The sequence below is a fragment of the Lolium rigidum genome, chromosome 3 (genome assembly GCF_022539505.1).
Source record: "Lolium rigidum isolate FL_2022 chromosome 3, APGP_CSIRO_Lrig_0.1, whole genome shotgun sequence".
Classification (NCBI taxonomy): domain Eukaryota; kingdom Viridiplantae; phylum Streptophyta; class Magnoliopsida; order Poales; family Poaceae; genus Lolium; species Lolium rigidum.
Window position 1 is genome coordinate 366,055,952 of NC_061510.1, and position 13,194 is coordinate 366,069,145.

The 13,194-nt window shown below is 54.1% G+C and overlaps 2 protein-coding genes across 2 annotated transcripts; one reads left to right on the top strand and one right to left on the bottom strand.

Moving 5' to 3' along the window:
• The first annotated feature begins 6,419 nt into the window (after nt 1-6,419).
• Nucleotides 6,420-9,623, top strand: LOC124704234 (endoglucanase 10-like). Its single transcript, XM_047236479.1, has 6 exons — nt 6,420-6,813; nt 7,257-7,564; nt 7,696-8,157; nt 8,387-8,522; nt 8,606-8,778; nt 8,877-9,623. Exons 1-6 carry the CDS (start codon nt 6,435-6,437, stop codon nt 9,285-9,287), a joined length of 1,869 nt encoding a protein of 622 aa, XP_047092435.1. The 5' UTR covers nt 6,420-6,434; the 3' UTR covers nt 9,288-9,623.
• A 1,473-nt stretch (nt 9,624-11,096) lies between these two features.
• On the bottom strand, nt 11,097-12,341 carry LOC124697367 (pentatricopeptide repeat-containing protein At1g77405-like). Its single transcript, XM_047229972.1, has one exon. It carries the CDS (start codon nt 12,339-12,341, stop codon nt 11,097-11,099), a length of 1,245 nt encoding a protein of 414 aa, XP_047085928.1.
• Nucleotides 12,342-13,194: the final 853 nt, after the last annotated feature.

Here is a 13,194-nt window from a genome sequence, read left to right on the forward strand (position 1 = left end):
TCGAAGTAGGAGAACATGAGGATGAAGCCGGCTTCGAGGCTGTGGTGCCGCGCGAACTTCTCCTAGCCGATGTTGAGGTACATCTTGCCGCGCGCGTCGTAGATCACGTCGACGATCCACCGGTAGTAGCCGCACGCAACCTCCCGCAGATGCATCGTGCGCGGGCGGTCGTCGCCGGCGACGTAGTCGGCGAAGGAGTCCGGCAGCCTCTGGATGCCGCGCGGGTCGCCCTTGAGGACGAGGACGAACTCGAACAGCACGTTCGGCTCCACGTCCATCTTCGACGATGAAGCCGACGGCGTGGGAGGCGACGGCGAACGTTCAGCTCTGCCGCGGCCACGACCACGGCCGCGAGGTCGACCTCCGCCTCTACCAGACATAGCGTCGAGTCTTGTTGAGATGGTGGCGGCTAGGATTTGGGAGAGAGGCGCTAGGGTTTGTGAGTGAGAGGGACGATGAGAGGCGGCCCTTTTATAGGCCGGAGGGAGGCGGAGGAGCGGTGGCGCTCATTAACGCCGGCACGCAGAGCTAGGTGCGACGGGACGCGTCACTGCGCCTCTGCGGGAACTGCACCGTCGCTGCACGCCAATAACTTCCGTCGCGAGGTAGGCGACGGTTAGGTTTAAATTTATTGTGCCACTGATGGGTCGGTCCCGCCACTCCCCGCCTCGCTTTTCGGTGTGTCCGGCGTCTCCGGAGCGTCCCTTATGGGATGGGGACGAGCTCGGCACGCCGGACAAAATTCGGGTTTTGGAACACGGCTGGAACGATTTTTTGCTCCGGCGCGCTCCAAATTGCTTTGGGAGACGCGGCTCGAGATGCTCTTCATGGTTGATCCCCGGAGCAGAAATATGGCTGCGCGTGCCATGCGCCCGTGCTTCAGTGGAGTTGTACCGCTGCCATATTTCTGAACCGATTGCTCTGTTTTCTTTGCAGAACTTTCTACTGTGAAATTATCTTCTTATCGACAATATGCTCGACTTATGTTATGCATAGGTAGGGTTATAAATGATCTGTTTGGAACATAAACTAACCGATTAGATTTGCGCTGAAAAATCGTGATCCTTGTTACCCAGCCTGAACCATTCTTGCACAAACTCGGTAGCTCACTTCTTCCACACTTGAGATGATTCCAAAACAGGAACTGGCATACAAACAACCCCAAATCCTACTCCAATCATGGCCTTGCTCCAGAGGCGCCTGCGGTGAACCAGGTCTAGCCAGCAGCTAGCCAACGGCAGGGGTGGACGGAGCAGGTCTCAGAGTCTCATCCCGGCCCTTTCCCCGGACAGGCGAATCTCCCTGGGTTTCAGTGCTGCGCGCGAGACAAGGCATTTTCCTACCGGATTTGCCTGCCGACACTTTCAGGCCACAGCGCCTGACCGAATCAGCAGCCTCACCTTGGTTATACGAGAGCATCTCCATTTTTTACCTTTCTATGTACGCCCAAAATAGCATCTCCGTTCTCCACCCTCCGCTCCAGTCTCCAGTGGAGCAGCCATTCACTTCTTTTGGAGCATCTACGAATTCGTAGGACTGCCACTTTTCTCTCCACAAAGCAAACACAAATAAACCGAATCCAACAAGTCGCCTTAGAAAACAAAGACCAATTCAGAAGGGAAACATTTTATTCCCATGAAACAAAAACAAAAAAGCGAAGCCGGGTCCTTGGCGAACCGGGCCATGCGACCGGGTTGAACGAATGATGCATCGTTTCTTTTCCAAAAAGAAAATAGTGGCAAGGCACATGACCTCCCTCTGACGGGCGTGACATGAGTCTTGGGCAAGCGTCCAAGGAATCATCCCCACCGACAGCAGTCCACCGACAGCTCGCCCAGATCTCGATTTGTTTATGCTTTCATCATTCATTCACCTCCATCAAATTATTTGTTATACGGAGTACTAAGAGCATGTCTAGCAGGCCCCTCATATTTCTGCCCCGTATCCCGCCGCTTTTTCGCCCCGTATCGAAAAGTTGCTAACGGAAGAGCCATTCCGTCTAGCAGATTCCGTATTTCGCCCCGTATTTTCAAAAATAAAAACCCCGGGAAGTTCAATTTCATTGATCATACTACGGATCATACATACGGATCAACGATTCTACATCCAGAATGCGCGATCCTACTCGAGGAGGTCGACTAGGTACGAGTCCGCCTCCGCCTCCGCCTCCCGCAACTTCGCCTCCTTCGCGGCGGCGATGGCCGCAGCCACCTCTTCCTCCTTCGCCCTCTTCCTCTTGGCGTTGTCTTTGAGGAACTGTCGTAGCTCCTTCAACAAGTCGGGGGCCTCCTCCTCATCGCCGGCGAGCGGAGCTCCTCCGCGGCCGGTGCTCCCGCTCGCTCCAAGCCTCCTCCGCCCGGCGGCGGCGGCTCCCGGTCGGCGCGCCACTCGTCGAACTTGGGCCCGCTCGCTCGGCTTCATCGGCGGATCCTCGTTGTGCCGGCGCCGCCCGCCGCGAAGTCAACGAGCTTCGGCGGGACGTACGCGGCGCCGGCGTACTCGCGAGCCAAACGCCGGCTCCCGACGGCGGATCTCTTGCATTGGCGCCGCCACGCATCCTCCACGTTGTCCGGCGAGCGGGATCGCTTCGATCCGCTCGCCGGCGGCGAGGCTGCTTGCGGCGGCGGGCGTCCATGCCGGATGCGGGGTGGAATGCGGCGCGGGGAGCGACTAATTGCTCGCCGGAGCGGGAGGAGGAGGCGGCGGCGCACGGCGGAGCTAGGGTTGCGAGTGAGGGGTTAACCCCTCACTCGCACCTGCGCCCAGCATAAATAGTGGGCGGAGGGGCTGATTTCCTGAGCCCCGTATTCCGCCGAAACGGGGCGGCCCGAATACGGAGCCTGCTAGACGGCCCAAACCGCGCATGCCCCGTATGTCGCCGGAATTTTACGGGGTGGGCGGGTTATAAGAGGCCTGTTAGACGTGCTCTAATGGTTGCAGGATATAGCGATATTTGTTTATCAATGTTTAGTTGCTGCTGATTAGTCCCCGTCCTGCCACTGCCAAGAGGAGATGATAGAGCTTGAGTAACTAGCCCAGCTCGTGAGAGTGTGACACCTCACCTATTGAGGTGTGCAATGCACACATCAAGGCAATTAATTGCGTGTTACTTCCCCAACCACCACTCGCCTGCCGGCTGCCGCCACGCTTGGCATAGCAGGGCGCGCGCGGCTATCTACTCTTGTCAGTACACAAAGAGCTTTTCTTAATTTCTAATCGTAGTAAGAGCATCTCCAGTCGCGTCCCCAAACCGTCCCCCAAAGCGATTTGGGGCGCGCCGGACAAAAAAAGCGTTCCAGCCGCGTCCCCCAAAGCCCTTTTTTGTCCGGCGCGGCCCGATACGGTGTCCGGCGCCCGAGCCCGTCCCCGTCCCACGGGGGACGCTCCGGGGACGCCGGACACAACGAAGCGAGGCGGGGAGTGGCGGGGCCGACGCGTCGGCCGGCACGGAAGGCTAAAACCCCGTCGCCTACCTTTGGTCAAGCGACGTTAATGGCGTCCCTGTTTTCCCGAGCGACGCGAGGGACGCGTCTCGTCGTGCATGGCCGCGTGGCCGTCCGCGCCGGAGTTATTGCGTGCAACCACCCGGCTGCCGCCGCTGTTTTAAGACGCCCTCCGGTTATCGCCGCTCATCATAATCCTTCTCGTCGCCGCCGCCTCCGCTTCCCGGATCCTCTCCTCGCCGCTCAAAAATGTCGTCCTCCCGCAAGATCGCCGCGGCGAACGGCCTCGGCCGCGGCAGCCTCACCGTGGCGGAGGCGTGGGCGCCGTACCACGCCGGTATCCGGTCCCGCCGGACGTGCGGGCCGCCAAGGCGGCGCGGGCCGGAAGATGGCCGTGAACGGCATTGGCATCCCGCCGCCGCCGAAGCCGGTACACGCGAGCAATGGCGGGACGCCATCAAGGCCCGTCGGGCTCAACTCACCGCCGAGGAGCGGGCGGATCCGACATGGGCGGCCAAGGACAACGACGACGGTGGACGACGTACTTCAAGGCCAAGTACGACGTCGAGCCGCACAGCGACCGACGGGCTCATCGGCGGGCCCAGCAACTGGAACGAGGAAGGCCGCGCCCGCTGCGGGGCGTTCGGGCGCGCCCTCGAGAACGTCATCCGCGGCCTCCGCAACGGCGCTCCGCGGCCGGAGATGCCGTCGTCGCCGCCGCCTTCTCCTCAGTGGCGGCCGAGGAGGACGACGTACTCGTCCTCCTCGCACTCTTCTTCCTCGGGGCCGGCGCGATCGACGCCGTCGTCGTCGTCGTACCGGTCGGCGCCGTATACCGTTCCCAAACGGGAGGTCAGGGAGGAGCCGGCGACGCCCGTCAACACGAGGCGTGGCGGTAGCGGCGACGGGCGGCGGCAAGGGAGGCGCGACGGCGCCCTCCTCATCCCGGCCGGAGGTGAAGGAGGAGCCGGAGGAAGCGTCGCAGCGGCGCTGCCGGCGGAGTACGAGCGGCGGCGGCGGCTCATCGCCGGCGGCGACGACCCCGAGGATCGCCCGGGGCTGCGGGCGGCGTTCTTGGCGTCCATGGACGACAAGGACGCTCGGAGGGCGACTCGGACGCGGCGATCGCCATGTCCATCCGCGACTCCGGCAAGCCGCCGGTGGACCTCACCGACGACGGCGAGGCAGGACCAAGCGGCTTGGTGAAGGACGAGCCCGTGGACGAGCCCGTCGACGAGCGCGTCAAGCGGGGAGGTCGTCACCGACGAGATGTATAACTTCCGGCGATGACTACGACGCCTCCGGCCGCCGCAAGTGGTTCTAGATTAGGTTTAGTTTTAAAGTTAGTCAAATTTCGTTCGAATCTATGTAAGTTTGGACGAATCTAATCGAATCTAGTCAAGTTTAAAATTTGCGAAATTTTGTTTGGGGGACGCGACTGGGGAGCGACGTCCCCCAAACGCGACACGAACGAAACACGTCCCCCAAACGCTCAATCCGGCGCGGTTTGGGGGACGGTTTGGGGGACGCGACTGGAGATGCTCTAACATGTACTCACATGGAGTAGTAATCGCAGTGGTGAAAGACAGGCGTACAAACTAATTCGACGGTTGTTTACTGCTATTCAGGTACTCGTAGCACGTAGCACGGCGATGGATCGGCTTAGGGCCATGTCGGCATCGCACTGGACTGCTCGTTGCAAAACCAGTCTGTATATGAAACTGCCGTACTACCAACATTCCTGACCTCACTTAATTTCTCCTTTCCTAATCCTAGTGGGGTATAAACAATGCTAGTGACCAAATCTCTCTGCTTGGTATATATAGCAATATAGCATTGTCTAGAGACCAAAGTGGTTAGATTCTGGTGGAGAGCCTAGCTAGCCAGGAATCATCCCGTTATAATACATGGGTCTTGCAGATGACGCATGTCCTAGTATGCAGGGGATAGAGTTTTTAAAAAGGACAAGTGGTTATCTACTACGCTAACAAACATTTCCCTAGATTTCAAAGAAATATAGAAGATAGGACCGGCATACGATACAATACATACAAGGGCAACGGGTATCATCAGGTCAAGTTGCGTAGGCCGGGCTATACGACATAGCTACGTGGACGTGGTACCGCTCACCGTCCCCGCGCGCCACATGCGGCATGGCGTCGTCTTCTTCCCCTCCAATTCAAGTATCCAACCTACCCTGTCCCCCACCGCACCTGGTTTTCATATGGCTAACCACAGATCCACAGAGAACAGAAATGTAGATTGCTAAAAGAAAGACGCAAACAGCAGGCACCCGGATCGCATGCTGCTCCAAGTGTTTTCTTCTTCACAAATAATGGGTTTGCTTCAAGCTTGGAGCAACGGCAACCGCTCCATTCCGCAAAGCGAAAGCGATTCAGGGGAAATGTTATCTTGACGCTAGCTTAGCTACCTGTAGCAGCTGTGGTCGCATTATTGGCACCTGCGCAGTGAATATTTCCTTGGCACGTACGTAGACGCAGTTCGAGAAGCTACAAGCGCCCAAGGCATGCGCCTGTTCCAATCAGATCTACTCTAGAAAAGTTACTGGCAGGCAGGTTCCGGTGGTAAGTAAAGTGGCGAGTGATGCGCACGGGCCACAGGGACAGCGTACAGAGGCGAGTGAAGTGGAGTGGCCACCACACGGCCACTGTAAGCGGCGGGCGCACCAGCAAGAAGCCAACCCACCCGATAGCGGCAACGAGACCAAACCGAAAGGACGGGCAAAGCGGGACGAAAGCAACGCCCCAACCAACCACCCTCCTCCGTCTCCATTTCACTCCATCATAACATAGCACCACACCATCCGGGCATCATTCGTGGTGGTAGTACCCTGCTCTCGCTCATCACCGGTTACCAGCAGCTCCGTCGTCACCGGCCGTGCTCGGGCACAACCGAGCGCGCGGCTCCGGCCATTGCCGTCGTCGTCGTAACCATCGTCGGAGGAGGAGGAGAAACAGCAGCGGCGCCAAGATGTTCGGGCGGGACCCGTGGGGCGGGACGCTGGAGATCTCGAACGCGGACTCGGCGACGGACGACGACCGGAGCCGGGACCTGGACCGGGGCGCCATGATGCGGCACCAGCTGGACGAGACGCAGCAGAGCTGGCTCCTCGCCGGCCCCGGCGACCAGGCGGGCAAGAAGAAGAAGAAGTACGTCGACATCGGGTGCATGGTCATCGACCGCAAGATCTTCATGTGGACCGTCGGCACCATCCTCGGCGTCGGCCTCTTCATCGGCTTCGTCATGATGATCGTCAAGCTCGTCCCGCACAAGAAGCCCGCGCCGCCGCCGCCCGACGAGTACACGCTCGCGCTGCACAAGGCGCTCATGTTCTTCAACGCACAGCGATGTGAGTCTTTCTTCCTTCTGATTTCTCTCAGTTTCCTCCTTTCCTTTCTCCTCCCGTTCGTCTCTCCGACAAGGCTGCTGCACCCGCCGGCCGGAGCTCAGATCCGGTTCTGCATAGAAACGAGCGACATGCAAACAATTCTTAGTTAATGCCTCTTTTTGTCCTCCTCTCACTCTCTTCCCTTGTGGTTACGGCTGCCAGCTCATCCTCTGTTTCTACATTTAGCTTGCTCGAGATCTAACTGAATTACTACATATACTTTATTTAACCACAAGGCAATCCACTGGAGAAAAAGCAACAATTGTCTCCACACACATCTGAAAAGCCAATCCATAGGGCGGAGCAACCAAATTGACTGATGAGCTAAATGGGTGCACCCACCGACAACAAAATGTGCACCTTCTGAGTTTCTGACGCTGTACCATGGTTCTGAATTTTGCCAGCTGGTCCTCTCCCAAAGCACAACGGCGTGAGCTGGAGGGGCAACTCCGGCATGAAGGACGGCCTCTCCGACAGCACCGCCAAGAAGAGCCTGGTCGGCGGCTTCTACGACGCGGGGGACGCCATCAAGTTCAACTACCCCATGGCCTGGTCCATGACCATGCTCAGCTGGACCGTCATCGAGTACAAGGCCAAGTACGAGAAGATCGGCGAGCTCGACCATGTCAAGGAGATCATCAAGTGGGGCACCGACTACATGCTCAAGACCTTCAACTCCTCCGCCGACACCATTGATAAGATCGTCGCCCAGGTTCGATCATCTCAGCACCCTCATTTGCTATGTTCTGATAAATTGAGTAAACTCTCAGTGCCCCTTTTGCAACACATCAGCAGGCTCTAGGTACAGCAGATCACTGATGTCACATGATCTTCTTGTTGCAGGTGGGTATAGGTGACACTTCCAAGGGCCCCTCGCCAAATGACCACTACTGCTGGATGAGACCAGAGGATATCGATTACAAGAGGCCTGTCATCGAGTGCCACTCTTGCTCTGACCTTGCCGCTGAAATGGCCGCTGCCCTCGCAGCGGCTTCCATAGTGTTCAAGGATAACAAGGCATACTCTGACAAGCTCGTCCATGGTGCCAAGGCGCTGTACAAGTTCGGTAGAGTGCAGCGGGGCCGATACAGCCCCAATGGCTCTGACCAGTCGCTGTTCTACAACTCCACCAGCTACTGGGACGAGTTTGTCTGGGGTGGTGCCTGGATGTACTTCGCCACGGGGAACACGTCGTACCTCACGGTCGCCACGGCTCCAGGAATGGCGAAGCACGCGGGAGCGTTTTGGCTTGGCAGTCCAAATTATGGAGTGTTTACCTGGGATGACAAACTTCCAGGATCTCAGGTTAGCATCCTTCATGCATATGTTCAGTCAACTGGGATGAGTTAGAAATGCTTAGGATTTAGCACCAAAGGGGCAACAAACAGCGCTCTGACATCATCTGAAAGAGAAGAAAAAGAATATTAGCGTTACGGAAGGAATCATTATAGTAAGATTATTATATGGAAAAAGATAGTCACTGCAGCATTCAAATGGGGCATGATCCAGCATTAACACTTTCTACATTTTCCAGGTTCTTCTCAGCAGGTTGCGGCTCTTCCTAAGTCCAGGGTACCCTTACGAAGAAATACTAAGGACCTTCCACAACCAAACTGACAATGTCATGTGCTCATATCTACCAGTATACAATTCATTCAACTTCACTAAAGGTTGGTGGTGCCCCTCTTTTGTTTTTCACTTCCTTCCTAACTCCATTTCCACGAAGGAAAGCTAAGTAGCCGGTGATTTGCAGGAGGATTGATACAACTCAACCATGGAAGGCCGCAGCCACTTCAGTATGTTGTCAATGCGGCTTTCCTTGCCTCTTTGTATGCTGATTATCTGGACACTGCTGATACACCAGGGTGGTACTGTGGACCTAGTTTCTACAAGACAGATGTCCTCCGCAAGTTTGCGAAGTCACAGGTAGGGGTTTTGTTTACTGGATAATCTTGACTAAATACTGTGTAATGCTACGTTAGCAGGAATCAGTTAACTGACACTCAAAACCCTTCAATTTGCAGCTCGATTACATCCTAGGCAAGAACCCACAAAAGATGAGCTACGTCGTGGGTTATGGGAAGAAGTACCCCAAGCGTGTTCATCACAGAGGGGCATCAATCCCTCATAATGGTGTCAAGTACGGATGCAAAGGAGGTTTTAAGTGGAGAGAGTCTAAAAAGGCAAACCCTAATGTCCTCATCGGAGCAATGGTTGCTGGCCCTGACAGGCACGATGGTTTCAAAGATATCCGCACAAACTACAATTACACAGAGCCTACTCTTGCAGCAAATGCTGGCTTGGTTGCAGCACTGATTTCTCTAGCTGACATCGATACCGGCAGCAGAAATTCGATTGATAAGAACACCATCTTCTCAGCAGTTCCCCCAATGTTCCCAACTCCACCACCACCACCATCTGCTTGGAAACCATGAAGAGTCAGGTCCCTCAACATTCATAAGCATCAAATGGAGGGAGCAACAGATGGTTATTTGATATACAGCAAAGGCCACAAACAGAAAGCAGCAACATAAGCTTACAGAAAGAGTTTCTACTTCTGTATCGGTATGACGGATCAGTATAAATCATCTGTCAGCCATGGAGTGGAAGTTGTGTGCAATTTGAGAAACTAATTTTTGAGGTCCTTGTTGTTATTCATATTCGGAGTTCACGTGTGAAGTTCTTTTTGTAGAAATGGTACCTTTGTAAGCCCTTTTGTTTTATAGGAGTGACTTTTTCGTCACAGTATAGTAAAGGATGTGTGACCTTCATACAGTTTGCTATACACTTCATTGGCAGCATCTTCACCAAATTCTCAGACATTATATAACAATGGAGGATGCACTGCTAATATAGCTGTTATCCCAATGGTGCCATAGCCAAGAATTACAGTATTTATGTAATTATGAACAGAAAACCCAAAATTTCCCTCACCATTACTGGCAAATCTGATAATCGAACATGTGTAGTCCTGAGCGACAGAAACCAATTCCTCGCGATAAATATGATGTCAACTTATAATATATAAACAAAGCAAGGAACATGGAAAAGGGAAATAACAATGTTTGGTGGGGGTTAGATAATATGAAATGTATATTATAAATTTCTTGATACTGTAAACTGAAAAAGATAATGATGATGAGAAAAAGGCAATTTCTCTATTTGGTCATACTGCAAAATACATTATCCCAGAAATGTACAGTGACAAAAGTTCTACTACTTGTAAACAACAACCGACCAATATTGTCCTGCAGAAATTATTCCCATTCAATTTTGAGAATGATAAGAATCTCAGACATTATTTACCTTCTGCACAAATCCATTCCATCTTTGCCTCAGAACAATCCTGTTAGTACTGATTGGTGGCATTCTGGGTTTCATTGTCATCACGGTGCTTTTTTCCTGAGCTCATCATGTAACAGGGGCAAGGCTCTTTCAGCAAAGCTTCCTACCCAGAACACTCTTAGGCACAGTCTTCAACAGCTTACACGTGCATTATCACATCCCTCAGACATCTCAATCAAAAACTTTATGCATGCAGGATTAACCTCTCATGTGTCAAGTTTGCACAAGTTCAATGTTGGTCCAAGATAATATTGTCACTGGTTGCATTATGGGCTTCATCCGCATGACATGCTGAAATCTTTCCTTGATATCATCATCAATGGGGTGACAGAGGTCTGCCGGCAAGGCCTCCTCACTGGCCTCCTCAATTGCATCCTTCACAAGCCTGTATGTGTGTTCCCTGATAAGATGCCCACTTTCCCCCTTGCCACCATCTCTTTCATCCACTTAACAGCCTTGTCAACCTCATTTCAACGCACTATAATACATAACAAATGAGTTATATGTATCCCGGTTTGATGTGCATCCCTTGCTAACCATTTCATCAAACACCTTATGACGGTGAGGTGAATCATAGATATTATTCACCTTCCACAAATCCACTTCATCTTTGCCTAGAATAATCCTGTGAGTAGATTGATGGCGTTTTGGGTTTAATCTCATCACCGAACCAAGCCAAGAGCATAAACAGCATTCAACTATTGAATTGCCTATCTAACAGTGGAACGAAGCTGAACCCAGTGCTTTCCCTGATATCATCATGTCCTCTCAGGGCCAAGGCTCTTTCAGAAAAGCTTTCCTACCCAGAGCATCCACAGTCAGTCTTCAATAGCTCACAGGGCATTAGCACAGCCCTTGGACATCTCGATCAAAAACCTTCTGTGTGCAGGATCAACCTCTCAAGTGTTAATGTTGGTCCTGGATAATCTTGTCACTGGTCTCATTATGGGCTTAATCCGCATGACATGCTGAAATCTTTCCTTGATGCCACCATCGATGGAGCGACAGAGGTCTGGCGGCAAGGCCTCCTCACCGGCGTCCTCAATTGCATCCTTCACAAGCTTGTAGGTGTGTTCCCTGGGCACATGCCCACTTTCCGCCATCTCGATCATGAACTGCCTTGCATCCCCAACCCGCCCACTCTCATATAGCGAGTGGATAAGTGGCGTATACGTGCTTGATGTCGCCACCCCGTGCCCCCTTGCCACCATCTTCCTCATCCACTCAACAGCCCTGTCAACCTCATTCACCGCACTATAATACCTCACGAACGAGTTATACGTAACCCGGTTCGGTGTGCACCCCTTGCTGACCATTTCATCAAACACCTGGTGTGCGCGCTCCACCCGGTACGTCTTGCACAGGCCATTGATATAGCAGTTGTAGGTCACCACGTCCGGCTCGAGCCCCTTCTCGCCCATCCTCCGGAACAGCCTCCCGGCCTCGTAGATCCTTCTCCTGGCGGCCTTCCGGCACCCGGTCCCCACCCCGATCTTGCAGTACCAGGAAATGAGCACCGTGTACGTGTAGGGGTCAGGCCTGCAGCGCGCGCCGGGGCGCTCCATCTGGTCGAGCAGGAACCTGGCCTCCTGGAACCGCCCGTTCCGGCACAGGGCCGCGATTAACGTGTTGTAGCACTGCGCGTCCGGGGAGCACCGGAGCTGGCGCGCGCGGTGGAAGGCGGCGAGCGCCTGGCGCGGGAGGCCCTCCTCGCCGAGCACGCGGATGACGTCTGTGAGCGCGGCCGTGGAGACGAGCGGCGTGTGCGCGCGGAGGAGGCCGAAGAGGGCGGGGAGCGCGCGGGCGCGGGCTAGGGAGAGCGCGGCGGCGCGGAGCGGGGCCTCGGTGAGCGGGCTGGCGTCGGAGTGGGACCAGTTGAGGAAGGCGAGGGTGAGAGCGGCGACGACGCGCCGGTGGTAGGAGGAGGACGGGGAGGGGAATGGCCGCTGCGGGCAGAGGCGGCCCGCGGAGCGCGGGAGGAGGAGGCGCGGGATGGCGGCGAGCGAGGCGGCGATGGAGGACGGGCAGAAGCCGCGGAAGGTGGCGCACGGGCGGAGGGTGTCGTCGAAGCGGCGGCGCTGGAGGAGCGCCACCAGGAGCTGCGGCACGAGGCGGGACGGCGATGGGGACGGGGAGGAGGACATCGATTCCGGTTTTGGAGTTATTTTTCCGGGTTTGATCAACCGGGAAAATAGTGCTGTGGCTGTGGGCGTTCTCCCTTTTTCTGTTGTTCCGGAAATGGGCCATGAGTCCATGAGTTTGTTGTTGTTTTATAAAACCTCTGTGGTTAAATCTGGGGGAAATCGTGCAAATTTATATTCACTCCCATCCCATACGGTTGCTACTAGCTGGAAGTTGATTCCCTATTTAAAATGCGGTTGGAGTATGGAAGATGAAGTTGAAGCCTTGACAGCGTGGTTAAAGGTTTTTTCTTTTTTGTTCTTTCCTTGACCAGACGTACGGAGGTGACTTTTCTGTCTTTAAAATCTGAGGGTCATACGTAGTACGAATTTTCAGTTGGAAGTTGATCCCCTATACCAAATATCGTTGGGCCTAGAAGATAGAGCTTGGCGGGTAAGGTGAACAGGACTAAAGGTGCCATCTTCTAAAAAAAAAGAATAAAGACGCAATATTGAGGGCGGTGGCCTCTAGGCTGCAAGGAATCCAAAAAAAAAAAAAAAAATCAAAATACTCCCTCCGATTCATATTACTTGCCACTAGTATGGATATATCTAGAACTAAAATATATCTAGATACATCTGCATTAGTGGCAACTAATATGTATTGGAGGGAGTAGAAGGAAGCCAGCCGCTAGCCGGAGGGATAGAGAATCCGATCTATTTATGAAGTTTTAAATAAATTAGTGTTTTCTAGTGATTTATTAGCCATTTTCTCTTTTGCATCCGTCTCAATGGAGGTTCATCTACAACAAGTGATCCTCGGTTCTTTGTTCGACAACAAGATCTACTTCACGACGTCAACGATGGTGCTGAAAGA

Coding starts and splice junctions, on each gene's coding strand:
- LOC124704234 (XM_047236479.1), top strand. CDS start 6,435: ATGTTCGGGCGGGACCCGTGGGGCGGGACGCTGGAGATCTCGAACGCG. Junction 7,565..7,695: donor TTGATAAGATCGTCGCCCAG/GTTCGATCATCT, acceptor TTCTTGTTGCAG/GTGGGTATAGGTGACACTTC. Junction 8,523..8,605: donor TTCATTCAACTTCACTAAAG/GTTGGTGGTGCC, acceptor GGTGATTTGCAG/GAGGATTGATACAACTCAAC.
- LOC124697367 (XM_047229972.1), bottom strand. CDS start 12,341: ATGTCCTCCTCCCCGTCCCCATCGCCGTCCCGCCTCGTGCCGCAGCTC.